This window comes from Phalacrocorax carbo, chromosome 1 (genome assembly GCF_963921805.1).
Source record: "Phalacrocorax carbo chromosome 1, bPhaCar2.1, whole genome shotgun sequence".
NCBI lineage: Eukaryota > Metazoa > Chordata > Aves > Suliformes > Phalacrocoracidae > Phalacrocorax > Phalacrocorax carbo.
In genome coordinates this window covers 119,839,277-119,855,960 of record NC_087513.1, presented here as the reverse complement: position 1 = coordinate 119,855,960, position 16,684 = coordinate 119,839,277, and the positions used below count along the sequence as shown (strand labels likewise).

The 16,684-nt window shown below is 39.9% G+C and overlaps 1 protein-coding gene across 1 annotated transcript in view; it reads right to left on the bottom strand.

Moving 5' to 3' along the window:
- Positions 1-970: 970 nt before the first annotated feature.
- Positions 971-16,684, bottom strand: part of BACE2 (beta-secretase 2) — a 54,686-nt gene continuing 38,972 nt past the window's right edge. The window contains exons 7-9 of the mRNA XM_064472113.1: positions 15,744-15,893; positions 14,386-14,554; positions 971-8,382 (exon numbers count right to left, since the gene is read on the bottom strand). Of these exons, the coding sequence (XP_064328183.1) occupies positions 8,129-8,382; positions 14,386-14,554; positions 15,744-15,893 (573 nt within the window). The 3' untranslated portion in view covers positions 971-8,128. The remainder of the gene's footprint in view (positions 8,383-14,385; positions 14,555-15,743; positions 15,894-16,684) is intronic.

Here is a 16,684-nt window from a genome sequence, read left to right as displayed (position 1 = left end):
ATTGAAGATGATGGCAATTTCAGAAGCAAAGGAGAAGTTTAAGCAAAAGAAAACATTTGAAAACTTTTATGGTACCTTTGTGAGCAGAGCTGTCTAATAGTAGGTAGGCTTTATCGGATATCAGGACAGTAATAAGCAAAATCAGCCAGCTTTCCAAAGTGTGAAATAAAACTACCACATTAAACAGCTGGAGCTAATCTATCTTGCTGGACCAATCCCCCAAGTTTATAAGCATGCATACACAAAAACTCAGGGCTTAAAAATAATGGACTTTTTAAAAGAGGCCATTAGGAGGAGGGAAGCGGGGTATTACTGAATGATCTGGAGACCCCAAGTTAAGGACCTTTTTAGGTAGGCTATTTAAAAAAAGAGAAGAATAGAAAGTACTTTTAATAGAACTCAGGCGAGACAACAGAGTTTGCCGTGAAAGGGCTCAAAACTCTCCTAGTTGAAAAACAAACCATGTGCGCCACCTCCCGGGGTACAAAACACAGCGCACAGTAACCACCCTCCTCCTAGTTCTCCCAAGGTGAGAAACCAACACTCTCAGGGCGGCTGGCTGTCTTGGGGAGAGGGACATTCAATTTGTATGCCGCTTTCTTTTGTACTTTAGGGCAGCAGAGAGCAACAGTCCAAAATATTACTTGAATCCGTCCCAGATAACCAGACGCTTCATCTTCTCAAGTTAATGTTTTCTGTGCCCGATTTCTGTCTGATACTGAAATGAACTGATGAAAAGTTGAAGCAAGAACATCTCAGTTGTTTCGGTGTAAGCAGGAAAAATCACCTGGGAGCTAAATTTGCCTGCCTCTTTCCTGTCCCTCAAGGTTCAGGTGAGATCTAGAGCAGTTCTGCTTTCTTTTCAGAGCTAAAGTGAGACATTAGGATTGAAAGTACTAGGAAGAATTTGGATGATATAATTATTTGGCTTGGAAGTTCATCTAAACAGGATTTAAAAAGACACGCTGAATAGGTTGGAAGAATTAATGATTTATTTTAAGCAACAGAAAATTTGATTTTTACATACTTTATATCTGAAAATGCCAAGACCTGAAAGTACAAAATATCAGCTTCTGGAAAATTCAGTAATGAGGCTTGACAGTAAGTGGGACAGACATCCTAACATCACCTGATGACTGAATTAAAAAGTCTGCGCCCCTTTTTTCAAAGTTTTGATCCCATTTTCCTTTCAGTCAATGTTACATCTCATCTATTAAAAGAAAATAAAATCAGGTGAACAACAGCCTCTACAAGATGGAATAATTTTCTTAAAGTTGAAATCCTTTCCATGCTTCCTAAAAAACTATCAAATAACAGTTGATGTAGTGTTAAAGTCTTAAAAGATTTCTGCATCTCCATATAAAGTTTTCAATAAAAAATGTGAACTGCCTGTTTCAGATAAATCTTATTTAAACACTCAGCCTTGTATAGTTTATGCACACACAGAGCATAGGCTAGCAAAGCACTTTTTTCCGGGACCTACTGCAGTAATCTATGCCTTGGTGCTATCAAGAAATTGTTAGCTGTCTTTTCAGTACCACTTCAACGTGACTTGCTTAAGTCCATTTTTTTCCCCCTGGAATTTTATGAAGGACAGCTATGTTACAAATACAGCCATTTAAATATTCAACTATGTAATTCCTCTCTAACAACACAGGAATATACACACCCTCTGCAGGTTTGACATGGCTTTGTGAAAATTTCCCTCTTCAAAGACAGATGTGATGAGAGGATGGTTACAAACAATGTACCTTATTCAAGTATTTTGCCTAAGTACACATCACTAAAATCAGAGTAGGCTGAGTTGCTCGACTGGAAAAACCAGAACTGCCTGAGACAGCAGGACGATCCAACAGCGGGTAAGGGTCCACTACAGTTGGTGGTAGGACAAAAACCAGCAAGGCCTTCAAGGAATTAATGGCGCTAACTCTCCCAGCTCCTTGCAGTCCACCACTCCACCCCTGTACTTCATCAGGACAGAGGAAACAGAAAACGTACAGGACCACTGAGGAAGACCAAGTGGTTAAATATGCCCAAGTGGAAATTGAAAGAGGGCTAGAAAATGTAGTCAAATGCACAAAGGAGTTCTTTGCACACAGACAAATGTGGGGATCACTGACACAGATTAACTTTGGCTCACATTCTCCTCCTAATACTAATGCAAGTATTTTTAACATAAAGTTGGTTTCTAAAGCCTTATAAACGACTTTAAAACAAGTCTGTGAACGGTCACAAAAAACCCCGTAACTTTTGTTTGGCTGAATTTTGGATATTGAGGTCTTCACCTTTAGGAACTATTTGTGGCAGGTAGGGGTGGAGCAATGAGGGGGTGGTGCTAGTTTTGGCTGGGGTAGAGTTAATTTTCTTCATCATAGCTAGTAGGGGGCTGCGATCTGAATTTGTGCTGAAACCGGTGTTGATAACACAGGGATGTTTTAGTTACTGCTGAGCAGGGCTTACACAGGGTCAAGGCCTCTTCTGCTCCTCACCCCACCCCACCAGCGAGCAGGCTGGGGGTGCACAAGGAGTTGGGAGGGGACACGGCTGGGACAGCTGACCCCAACTGACCGAAGGGATATCCCACACCATGTGACATCATGCCCAGCGTTGTTCAGAGTGATGGTGCTTGTCTTCCCAAGTAACCATTACACGTTATGGAGCCCTGCCAATGGGAAGCAGTGAATGAATTCCTGTTTTTGCTTTGCTTGTGTGCATGGCTTTTACTTTGCCTGTTAAACTGCCTTTATCTCAAGCCAATAGTTTCTCACTTTTACTCTTCTGATTCTCTTCCCCGTCCCACCACGGGGGAGAGAGTGAGCAGCTATGTGGGGCTTAGTTGCTAGCTGGGGTTAAACCACAACAGGGGGCCAGAAGACAATCAGAAAAATTGAAAGATTTACATCCAGTGAATTAGTAGGACAGCGGCTATACTAAAATACATTATTTTAAGTGTTTATCATCAATTTAAAAAGAGAGAGACTATTATTGAGGGCTACTGCCTTTTAAATGCTGGAAATTACCTTCTGTGTTTTACTTTTTGTCTAGCTTAAAATAAATCCTCTATATGCCTTTGTAGTCTAATCTGAAATTCCCAGTATTTCAAAAACTACTTGACCACAAAGACCCAGCCAAAGCCTAGATACAGTGAAAAGAAAAAGAAAAAAAACACTAAAAAAAGGCAAACACAAAACATTCTTGTATTATGACTGTACAGTCACTGATGTCAACATGCTTTAAAATAACAGGTTTTGCTGCTTACAAACAGACTATTGCTGCTGGTGAGACATCACTATGTGCTTTATTTAGAGAGGGGAATATTCAATAGTTGGTCAATGATTCTACTTCAGGATGATCATGCCCCTTATTCACCTGTGAGTGGATGATTCCCAGAAGCAGCAATAAGCACCTTAGAGCACACTGGCTATCAAAATATTCAGACAAGTGAACGCTTACCAAAGAAGCCAGGTGAATGACTGATGTTACACTTAGAGCAGCTTGTCAGCAGCTGCAGTCACTCTCCCATTCTGCTCCACCAAGATACCTCACCTTGTTCTGGCAGTCTGGTAGAAGACTCAATTATTGTGATTTCACAACACCAGCCAGCTTCAGCTCACTATAGGCGCTCTGTCAGTTAGTGCAAGTAGTAGCAGTGGCTTTTGCAGTATGGATTCATCTCACCCAGGGGTTTGGCTGAAGCTAACAATTATACTGCAGATAGCATTTCTGAGGAGCCATTACCAGGACTCTGGATTACTCACAAGCCTGGCCTAATGTCTAATCAGGCCCCAGAAACCAGAAAATCTGACTGGCTCAGAAGATTGCTTGTATCCAATTACCAATCTGTCTTCACTTCTCTGAACAGCAGCAAGAACTTCAGCAGCCAGAAATTAACAATTTATCAATCAGGGAGCCAAGTTTGACAGGAACTAATGTCTTGATAAATTGTACAGACCTTTTTTAAAAGGATCAATCTGTTATGCTTTTAAAATTTTTGATGAAGTTATAGGTAGCTTCCTTATTTCTCTTTCAGAGTTTCCTTTACTTTCACCTCCAAAGGTCATTGTACCAGACCCCTTCCTTATGCAGCTCATATTACTCCTTATATATATGAGGCTCATGTCTGAGATCAGGATATGACAACCAACCTAGTTGTTGGAAACCTGTACAGAAGTCAAGGAAGCTTTCAGCAGCACAATCATCCTGGATTATCAGAAAATTTAAGGGCCGCTCTCTCTGAAAAAGTGCTGTGTTAAGCAACTCTCATAAGCTTTTTCATATTTAAAAGGAAAAGGTTAGCATACAAATGACTCATCTTTCAGTGAAACATGGCCAGCCAATGCGCAGCAAGTAACTGGGTAGAATACCCATAGGTTGACTTTAACTGATAGAGAGTTAACTATTGTTAAGCAACACAGATGTTAACAAGAGATACCAAAACCCATAGCTCTGTGATTACCACTAGTTAACCTGCGCAGCATCAGACTAGAATGGTACACTAGCTTGATATGTTGTTTACGTTGATCCAACATAAAAATCCTAAATACAAGCTCTTTCACCTTAAAAACAGACCAATCCCCTCTACCTAACTTCTTTTACAGAACATGAAAAGAAGTCATTAAAATTCTTCATCTATTTTATTCAGCATTTAAATTGAGCCAAAAAGCCCATGATAATATTTCTAAAACTTGTGAAGGCAGTGGGATAGAACTAACCTATTCCCATGCCTGAACTCAGGTTTAACTACTTGAACTCAAATCACACATCTTCAAATCCCTAATGATGGAACTGATAGCATCAATTACCTAAAAGGCTGCACCCAATGAAACACAGCTTTCTGACATTTTCATGGTACATGATATTGCATTCACATTAGGAAAACACTGGCTCTGCAAAAAATATTGATACGTGCACAAGAACTGAGTTGGAGTGCTGTGATGTGGAACATCCTGTCTTCCATAATAAATAGAGAATATTTTCCAGCACCATCTTTACTCAAAGCTCTGTTTTCTGTTGTCCGTCCGTGTCGTGTGTCGTCGTCCCCCCACCCCAAAAAAAAATGTATGGTTTAATCTTATCTCTGAAGTTGGTTAACAGGAGTATAAAATACCTCACAGCACTCTCCTTTAAAAGAAAATATGTCAGGGAAAGAGATCACTAGTAAGACACACTTGGTAACACTGTAGTCTATCGTTGTATTTCATCTTTCATAGAAAAATGCTCAAGAGCATTATTTTTCTTAATGTGCTGTAGGCTAAAAATGAGCCCTCAAGGGTTTCTATTGCTCTTCTAGTTGCCAGAGCAACAAAGCAATACTCACCTGAATATCTACCAGCGTAAGTATCAATTTACAAGCTGAGATGAAGTTTGTGCTGCTAGCAGATGTCACTAACAGCATTTTTACTATAAGCCAAATTTTAGTGGCAAGGGATGCCATGAAAACTAAAGAATATATTACTATTTCACTTGTGCTACTTTATTATTGCTCATATAATTCAAGTGTTTATATTAAAATGTCTTGACCAATGACATTCAAAGTGAAAGGGTAAAACTGAATGACTTTTATATGAAATCCAGTGCACTAAAAAGACTTTGTTAAGCAACTCGGAAGAAATCTTGCTTGTCATTAGAAAGCATACTAGGAACCTTTCCCAGTAAATTCCTTCCTAAAACTCTTAGTGGTAAGGAGATAGGAGGGCCTGGGGAGAGAGAAGCAGTTAAGAAATGTTTTAAGAGCACGCAAGTGTTATTCCTTTCTGAATTGGAAAAGGGCTCATTGTTTACCACTGTATCAGTCCAAACATTCACATTGTGTTTCTGTTTGAAACAGGTGACAGAAGCATTACTGTACTGGAGAAGGAATACAACAACTTTGAAATTATTTGTTATGTATCAAACCAAACCCAGGAGGATGACATGGAACTGAATCACTGAATTGGAAACATCGCTCTCTCTTTTTACAGCAAAGTCTATTGCTATAAGAAAAGCTCAAGGGAACTTCTTATTATAACATGTACTAAAAATTCTAATTATAAGATGTTGAGAGAGAAGTACAGAAAATAGAATAGGGAGAAAACACCTAAACTATATAGCTTCTTACATTCCTTATAATGCATCATTTTTCTCCGCTTAAAAATAGAAGGCAGAGGAAGAAGGAAACAAACTCAAAATTTCCTTTTCCCAACTCCTAATTCCAAGAGAAATAATTTTCAGACATTGGATCACAACACCAATTATTTCACTCTATTCAGCCAAGCAATCTGAAAGTGCAAGAATTAAAAAGGAGAGAAAACCACACACACTTCCAGTTATGAAGTGAAAAACACAAGTTAGTTTAAAAAAAAAAACCCAACAGTGCTTTATTTTCACACACTTTATGTGCACCTCTGTAAAAGCACCATTCCTGAAAAAAAAATCTTTGCTTATTCTAAGTAGAGTTGGATGCAGAGGCAGTGTGAATCAGAAAGCTATATGAAGGGATTATAGGCAGAAAATTTTCTAGGCAAGGGATTGGGAGATGCAGAGCTAAGCTTCCTTTTTTTTCTCTCCTTGTTTCCCACACATAAGCAGACTGCTCTGCTATTGAAATGCAAAGGAATTTCCACCCCCCCAACTAATAGTTATCACTGGACTCCTCAACCTTGCATTGTTTATCTTTCAAATCCACTATGCCAGTGTTATAGAAAAGCAGTGGAGGTCCTGCAACAGTCACTGACTAAATACAAGAAAAATTGTCCTATCTGTAAAGAAAAAACCATGTTCTGACCTCAGCATTAAGATGTACGCTTGCATAATGGAGGTCTGGTCAAATATATTCTTCCCTGCTCCCTCCCACTATTGTTTTTTCAGTCTTACCACATGTTTGTTTTCAGCCGGTCAGTACACACACACACTTTTCATTTGATTGACACACCAGTGAAGCTAAACTAAACACTTCCAATTGCTGTTCAAGTTGAAAAAACCAAGCCAGCATTAAGACTTTCACTTCACAGTCTGTCCATGAAAACAGCTACTTTTTCCTTGAACTTCTAGGTTGCTGAGCTCAGCCCCAAAACAGGGCTGTCTTTCTCATTTTGTTGTTTCCTTTTTGTTACGTGCTCACTAGGAATACCAAGAGATGGCAGAACACGGACCTTAGCTTTATCATCTGTCCATGCATATGCAGACCAGCCTTTTCTTAATATCAGTCATCCTCAACTCAAAAAACACAACAAAGCCCACAAAACCCCACGTTAGGGTGAAAACTGAAAGGCTTCTTTTGTGCACCAAAGTGGAAAGTCATGAAGTATTAATTTTTATAAAATCCACTACACTTCAAAGCCAAGGAGTTGCATTTGGTTGTATGGAGCATCTTGTGCTTCAAGACCAGTTCTAAACCACATGCTTACCAGTGGTAGCATTGGTAGCATCCTTGTAAATTAAGAGAGGTAGTCTTGTTTTACACTAAGGCTGAACAAGTTTGTTTCCCGGTTTTCACCTCCTCAAACTATTTTGTAATGACACTCAGGAAGGGTGACCTTCTCAAGTGGCAGCAGTGATCTTGAGGGAAAAAAACCCCACAAACAGCATGTCTTCTTGACCTCACTTGCTTTTCTCTGCTGCTTAAGTCTGACCTTTCTCCCTCCCTTGCACCATAAGTACAGTTTCAGAATGAATTGATGTAAACAGAAAGCAGTATTCATTTAATGCAATTAATAAGAAAGAATATTAAGTTTTTTTCTCTTTTTCTACAGTCAGGGCTCAATTAGAAAATACTGACAGGTCCTTTTTTGTGAAAGACGGATGGACAATTTTGTTCAGACAGTGGAAGAACATCATGGTGTGAGGATTTTTTTTTCCTTTTTTTTTTTTTTTTTTCTTTTTAAAAAGAAGGTACTATTGAGAGCATAAAGGCTCATTGTACTGCAGTAGCAATTCCAGTACCATAGCACTTAAGACATGGTTAACAGTGCTTTGGTTCAGAATCAGTGTTAGAAAATAAAGCTTAAAAAGTTATGATGCAGGGTATTTGGCGGGATTTCAACAACAATTTGTAATGAACGTAGAAAGGGCTGAGGCATTGGCTTCTTCCCCTTGGCAAAGTACTTTGTTCTTCATTCTGTTTAAGTCCCAGGTTTCACAATCAAGTTTCTCATTTCCATCGATGACGCACTAAGGAGGATTCGTCATTGACCACGTCATTGTCGGTGTAGCGATGCTGGCACCGTGGTGGAATAAGCAGCAGGATGATCAGTACAAGGAGGATAATTCCACAAAGGCTCATGAGAGCATAGGAGGCAATCCACAACACCGGTTCATGGAAAGAAACACTAGAAACACAGTTGCTTGCAACATCTGCTGTTGTGAAAGGGCCTTCAATCTCAGATACTGGAGAGCCATCAACTTCTGAGCAATTACAAAAAGAAAAACATTAAGTCTATAGACACCATTTAAAAGCAAGTAACAAAAGAGCTAGCTTAAATACATATATATCCCTTTTCCTCCACCATGATACACCTCATCATTCTTGTGTTTTACAGTATTTCTCATTGCAACAAAAATACTAGCATTACATGTTTATAAAATGGGATTCTGAAGCATAAGGAGACCATGATACTCCCACATCTACGCAGGCTGTCAACAAGAGAGCAGACATTTAAATCTGGTTTCCCACAATCCAAATTAAAGCCCAAGCCACTGGATCACCTCTTTTGTCTGGACCAACCTTTCAGAAATGCCAATTTAACAAAGCTTAAAAATCCTACAACACCTATGCTGGAGCAGGTCAGGGCCTGGACGGTTTTTGTTTTTTTCTGGCATTTGCAACAACTGGAAGAGTACCTCAGATGATTCTTACATCTTCTGTGTTTGCTATCTTCCAGGGTCTTAGGGACCAGCATGCAGGATCACTAGCTTCATAGATACCCTGAAGGACTGTGTCTTAAACACAAGGTGTAAGGTGGAAAGCAGCGCAGATACTCTTGTGAGTGGAGGTGAAAATTCAGAAGGAAGAGGAGGTGAGGCAGGAGAGCTGGGTGACAGCTGTACAGAAAAGGGGAACGGTGGAAAGGAAGGTCAATGTCAGGAGTGAGGAGCTGGGACATGCAGGAGCAGTGCTAGTGCTGTTGGGCAGGGAGGAAGCAGCTAACCAAGCAGCTTGAAAATGGAAATGACAAAGCTAAGGCAAGAAGCACTAAGGGGTGCTTTGGCAGCTTGGTTTTCGAACAGCCATCCATCTGGGTAACATCACAGACTGTGTGACTTGTTTCATTACCATCACAAACCCCTACTTGTTAAACCAGTATTTGCTAAAAAGGGTTATGCTGCCCATGGTTGTCACAGTAACCGTGGCAAGCGCAGCAAAGTTCCCCTGAGTTGTGGACAGGGCTACGCATATTGTAAAGGCAGAGCAAGTGAGTTGCCCAGGGCAACAAAATATTCAGAGCATTTCGTATCTGCAGATGCGCAGCTGGGGAAGGATGGATACCTTTTAGCTTGCTTGGGGCAACTAGGAGCCTGCAGGTAGCACTGTCTGTGCATTTTAACAAGTCTTCCAAACAGTTGTAATTCACTTCTCTAGTCAGATACTTCAAGACACATTTGTGTACTTCTTACAAAGGCTTCAGTTTTACCTTCCTGCTTAATTTCTTGTTCATTTTATACACAGACACGATCTTGTCAAATTGTAAGTGATCCTGCCTACTGAAAACAGTATCTCTTATTTATACATATCTTAGACACGACTCCTGAAAGAAAGTCTGTAGAGATTAGTATAAAATACCCTTTGGAAGGAAGAGGGGAGCTGGTTTTTGGAAAGGCAGGAGGGGAGCCTTTAAGGTTCTTTGTGGAGAAACAAATGCAGAATAGGTGGGCTGCTTTATCTGCAATTTTCTGGGAGAGATTTTAGTTGGTATTCAGTCCCTGGCCTCCCAACACCTCATATTATTTTAAGGTTTAAGTCTCATTAGACTTAATTCAACTTAATCATGGCTACTGCTGGAAGAGACGGTCCAGCTCGCCCTCCTGTCCCTCGCTGCCTCTTTTGCCTTGGTGTTAGTGACTGGGAGGCTGCAAGGAGAGTCAGGGCAACTCACTGATCTGATGGAAAACCAACCTATCATTACAAACAAAACATCCAAACAAGGAATATTCTGTAGGATCATTTAGCTGAACCAACCCCTTCTCCAGCTGCAAGTGCAGGAAGACTCCTTTAGCAGCAATACGCTGTTAATAGTGGACGGGGTGAAACCTGAGGCTGCACCCACAACCACCCTAACACTGGTGAATACCAACCATGTACTCTCTTAACTCATCAGGTGGTAACAAACTGGCCTGTGCACCCTATATCATCAGCATATCTTTGCCAAGATGCTGCTGTTACATAGATATGCACAGTAGTGGATAGACTTGTAGAAGACTACCTAGGTCTGTGGCAGAAATCAATTTTGTTCAGAGTCCTAGTACTGCACTTTGTCTACCATGCAGTTGTTTCTTCTGGACATCTCACCCCCTCACACCATTTCATCTGCCTCTATGAAGTCCTGCAGCAAACCCAAACTAAACCACATATAACAACTAATGTGAAATGCAAGGTGTAAGTATTACAACTTAGGAATTTAGTATTTTGAAGGGGGGGGGGGAAAGCAGCACAATTTTCCACCTTGGAGATAGCTTTGAAAATAAACAGTCCCTAATTACTCATTATTTGGCTTGAGTACAATAATTACTCCTATTAAAAAAGGCAATACAAAACTGTTGCCATAGTGGCTGACATTTTAAATTACATTTTGAGAATGCTTGATAGCAGTACAGCCTCTGCTTTCTTCCTTCCCCAGAAAAGTTTTCCCTCACCCTCTTCCACCCCCAGAGAAACTGAGAGGAAATCAAGAGAGGAAATTTGCCTAAATTGTTCAAACAAGCTCTTAACATAAACTAACAGTCACACACACTTCAGATATTGTACATTAGCTGGATTAGCATGTTTAGGCTTTTTTTTTAATTTAAAAAAAAAAAGAACATCTGGTGGTAGCTACCTACAATAAATTCTTGACATTGAAAAACCCAAGATTTTCTTCATTATTGATTATTACAGGACAAAAAGGGCACCTCTGGAAATCTGTTATTTCATAACATTTACGTAGAACTCAAACACACTGTCTTTCACTCACCATCTTGGGTGGTTTGGAAATGAAGCAAACATGAAGTTAGATCAAATTTATCGTAAAATTATAAAGTTCTGCTTGGAAGAGACCCCCTGGAAGTCACATAGTCCGGCCTTCTACTCAGAGCAGGACCATCACTATCAATAGATCAGGTCATGCTTCAGCTTCAGCCAGGTCTTGTAAAACCTGAGGATGGAGACCCCATGATCCCCCTGGGCAGCCTGTTTCAGTGCTGTACCACCCTCCTGCTGAAGAAGAAATTCCTCATGTCCAACTTGAGCCTTCCTGAATGTAACTGGTGGATGTTGCCCTTTGTTACATACATTTCACCTCCACTAACCCTTGGCTTGCCCACTATAATCCCCAGTTCTTATTGAGCAGGGCTGTTATCCAGCCAGTCCCTTCCCAGACTGTACCCATGGCATGGTGGTTTTCTGCTTGAGGTGCAGAAATTTGCACTTCTGTTCACTGAAACTTGAGGTTTCTGCTGTCCAGCCTTCCAGGTTACCAAGGTCCTTCTGGACTAAAGCGCTGCTATTCATCATGCCATCTATTCTCCCGAGTTTAAGTGTCCAGAAATTTGGGTGCATTCTGTCTCATCACAGTTTAGTGCAGAAGTCATTTATGATTACAGTGCTTGGTGCATTTCTTCCAAGTCTTGCTCCTATGGTCTTCTCACTCACTACAAAAGTACTAGGGGTCTAATTCTGCTCAATGCCAAGGTACTATTAGGTTGCTTCACTAATACTAACTAATTGATCTGAACATCTCATCTCAGGAAGGGACCTGATCCAAAACCTTTCCTAGTCATCCTGTAAACAGTAGCTTATCCCTGAAATTATCAAACAGGCAACCTGAAACAATTTGAAATTAGTAGCAGGCAGAGTAAGTCTTAAAGGGTTTCACATATTGAGGAAAAAGCAAATTTGTTTTCTTGCTACAATAGAATAGCTTCCTGCCGCCATCTGTCTAACCCTCCTCATTCTGGCAGATCCTGGAGAATGAAAATGGTGCAAGGAGTATTGTGGGATAAGCTAGTTCTCACCTGTAGCCAAGTCTCAACAGAAACTTGGGAGTTCAATGAAGTTAAGACTTTTAGTCCTATTCCCCTCATTTTTCTATTCAGCACATACCTGTTTAACATCATATAAAAACAGGGGCTTAAATTTATTATTAATACTATTGTAAACAAGAAAGCATAGGTCATTGCAAAGCCACACCAAATGGTCTTTTATATTTCTCTGTTTCTGGAGATTTATGCTACCAGTAATTCAATTTAATTTATGCCCACGAACAGACTAAAAAGCTCCAAATAAATTACAATAATATAGTTGCTATGGAGGACACGGCTGGCCTCCACAGGAAGCCAGTTAGGCGGCTTAATCCCTCACACTGCACTGACTGCTAACCACTCACAGTTGTGGTTTTCTGATGAAAGTAGTGTTAAATATGGAAACCACAAGCTGTGAAGAAGTGAATTCAGAATAACTGGCACATCCAGTGAAATGTCATCTGCCCCGTGTGAGCGGAGTCTGACAAATCAGTATATCTTGTCTCAGTCAGTGGCTTGTGTTGTCTGATTTCTCAAGAAGCTAAGTTCCCATGATGCTAGGTTAGACATATGCACAAAGCATGGACAAAGAAACAAGGAGGAAATGCCTTCTAGCACTAGCTGGGTATCACCATGTGTCCAAGCTCATATAAATTCAGATTTTTCTATTCAGCAAGCTCAGTTGTTCTTCTCTAGACAAGGTTGGCAGAACTACATTAAGTGGCCAAACTCTGTGCTTCTATGTGGCAATATTAACATCAAGGTGTGATTATAGTTCTTTTTCTCAACAAAGATTTGCTGTCAAAACAGTTCTTATGAGCACCAGCTGGCTCATATCCCCTGCTGACCACATGTTGGTCAATATGTTCTGTCAAAATGCCCCCGCCCTTCTCCATTAATGGCTGCAGCGTGGCAGAAACAGGAGGCAGCTCTATGCTTGCTCGAATTGCAGTCAGGAAGCACAAGGAAGAAAGAAAGAAAGGCAGGAAAACCTGGTCTGCAGTATTTGTCTAGTTACACTCTCCTTCCAGATGGATTCAAAATGTGTCTTTCATCACTGCATGGTACTTCACAGAGGTCTTCATTAAGAAGCCCACATCGATATCCAGATTTTCTTTCATAGCAAGCTCAAAGACGACAATTTTGAACCCATTAACAATGGAGAGATTAAAAAAAAAAAAAAGCGCTTTTAAAATGCCCTGGAGCTACAACTCAGTTAGCTAGTATCTCTCTTTTTTCCCTCAATTACCTGGTTGCATTAAGCACTCAAGTACTTACTGCCCTTACCCTCTCTAACATAAATACTGGGGATTAAAGAAGCATGTCAGTCTTAGTCCTTTTCTCATGCAAATCTCAGATAATGTTACATTTTTCAGGGCACAGACCACTTCTGTTTGGGACAGAGACTTGCATATGGGTGCACATCCTTTCCCTCCTCTCCCACTTGTATGTCCTTGTGGTGCCAAAGGAATGTCTCAACAACAAGAGGAGGAAATCCCAAAACTTTTGGTTTTAGCTACCTTTGGTGAGTTAAGAGAAATCATTAAAAAGCAAGAAAGTTAACCAGCACTGAAAAATTAGCCAAAGATTATGAGCTTTTTCACATTTCCTCAGCAGCTAATTAAAAAATTAATGGCTTTCTCTTTACACTGAGAAAACGATTTGTTTAGAACCAATACAAACACCACAAGTCTTAATTTGAGTCCCATTTTCATCTTGGCTCTTTCTTTGAGTATTTCTAAGAGGCTGAAAAGGCACAATTTACATTACGAGAAAAGCACTAGCAAGGTACTTCACTGCACATTGCGAAAGTTAGTTGAAGAATCCATTTATCTGGAAATTAGAACAGGAACTACACAAAAATGAAGCTCCATTAAAAACAGGGACTCGTCCTATGCGACTGTTGGGGAAACCGCACACAGAGACAGATGTCTCAGAAAGATCTCTCGGAGAAAAGAACACAACTAAGATACCCACAGCTGAGGCTGATTTACTTCATGCCAAAAGACTGTTGCATGCAATACAGCCTTTTTTTTTTCTCCCCTTGAAATCTGAATAGCTTGAGGTTGCTTAAAAATATACCCTTCACACTTCATGAGTAACCACACTTTTCCCCATCAGATAAGTGGCAAAGGTGTTTCTCTGAGAGAGCAGGTGTTTCCTCACTCACCAAGTCCTGAACAATATTTCTCTTACCTGCACATGGACTCACTGCAAAGCCCACTCTCCTCTGGGCTCTGTCAAATATTACATAGAAGCCTTCCATGACTGTAGCACCAATAACTAGAGCATTCATGGAGGAAGAGATGCCGAATCGGTAGCACTGTAAATTCTCTCCTATTCCAAGGATGGGTTGAATATAAAGCTATTAAAACAAACAAACAAAACAAAACAACAAGCCAGAGTGTAAGAAGCAACAGAACACAGTACTTAGAAGTTCAGACCTTTTGGTTTTTATATTCACGCACTCAAACTCCACTGGAAACAGAGAATGAATAGGGGCAAACAGATTTCTGTACATGATTTAAAACTGGTCAAAGCTTACATGCAGGTAAGAGGTAAAGCTCTTGGATTCTAAGCTTAAATTTGAACACAGTCAGTCACTATGTGAAGGTCAACCGCAAATTCTTGAGAGCCACTTTTTATTGTATTTTCCAGGGGGGAATGATAGCTGAGAAAGAATTTGGGATATGAACTCAAATTAGAGAATAATTTTATTATTTTAAAAATTATCAGGATATTGATTCAGAGAGCATGCAGTGTCAGCTTCAAGGCTCTAGATTCATAAATTCAAGTCACATTTTACCAGTTGTCTCTTCAGGGAAGACGAAAGATTGCCAAGCTACATGATCAATACAGAAAAAGCTTATTGTAAGACCTTACTATATTTCAAGTTAAAATGTACTTAATAGGTTCATTCTTCCCTTTGCTCCTGACCATTCCCTGAGGTAAAAGGCTGGATTAGTAATGTTAGAGGATACCAGCCTGGTTTGCACCTATACTGGGAAGGGAAGCTGGAGAGGAAAAGTAGAAGTGGCATATCATATTCTAAAAGCTGGGATGGAATATTAATAAAAATATAAACTAATCAAGTTACAGAAACTAGTGAAGAGATCACATAGGCTCATTGCCAAGACTGTCATATTCAGAAGTACTCCAACTCAGAATGCCACGAAAAACAAATCAATTTGCTTCCCAAAATGACAAGATCAAAATGAACAGAGACATTCTGTATTGACATCTAGTGTGGCTAAAGCTCTTGAAAACAAAACAAAAACTTGCCTATTTTTCCTGACAATTTGAAAAATTCATTTCCAACTACATGGACTGCAGTCAGAGGGAAACTGTGTTTTTCTTTTTTCATTTTAGGTTTGACAAATTTGCTATTTTCCCTACTTAAAATTTGATTTTAAAAATTTAATTTAAAAAGATTTCCCTTGCATGCAATGAGCCCATTCTCTATTACTGTTAAAAATAGCTCATATTTTTTAAGAGCATGTGCTTTATAATAGTAAAAATAAATGCATAACTGAATAAACAAAAAAGGTTGAGACCTGTGGTAGGATAGAGATCCGAAACGACCTACTGGAGTTTTCATCCCTCAGGTAAATGGAGAGCTTGGGAAATAAGGACCAGGGTCTTTCAGTTTTATCCCAGCATGCAAGCTGTGAACCAGTCCAGAAACCAGAAGAGAATTCTTGTATCTATTAAAAAAAAAGTGATACATACAAATTACATACATTTTGATAGATTTTTGTAAATGATCACTACCACTATTCGATACTTCTTCCAGTCCCATGCAGAAATTCAAACATGAGCATAAGTCTGACAAAGAGCTCTTTCTTCAAGGATCAAAGCAAGCACCAACGCATAAATTGAGGTGTGTCATAACCCATTATGACTTGGAAGAAGGGATAAGAGGCAAAACCAAGTTTAGCTCTCCCTTCCCTCCCCATTTGTGTCTCATTACTTCCACTTCTGCAATGAACACGTGTGACCTCCCTAAGCAATCAGTATCGCAAAGAGGCAAAGCATCAATGGGCTTTTACTACCTATCTACCTCTTCTCTGAACAGATCTGACCAAATGCCAACGTCTTGAAGCAGCAGACATTTTTTTAAAAGCACAAACCAAAATACAAACCACATGAATATGCAATAGAGTAATTTCCTTTCCTCACATTCCTGCAGCTTCTTACTCAACTTTAGGGTTTTGAAGCCAAGGGCTAAGCCAAAACCTCCTGGCATCTAAGGCAAAGTCTGCTACAGTCAATGGAAAGAAACATGTTCATCTGCCTCTTGCTGCCCTGCTACTCGTTACCAATACAACTGGACATGATTTTGAAATAAGATTGATTAACAGAACTTCTTAATATATCCATGGCACTAACAAAGCAAAAAGCAACCCCCAACAGAGCTTGTTTGCCCAAGACAAACATCTTGCCTAATGTGCATGCTCCCTGAAGCTGACCTGCTGCCAGATCAGAGGAAAATGCT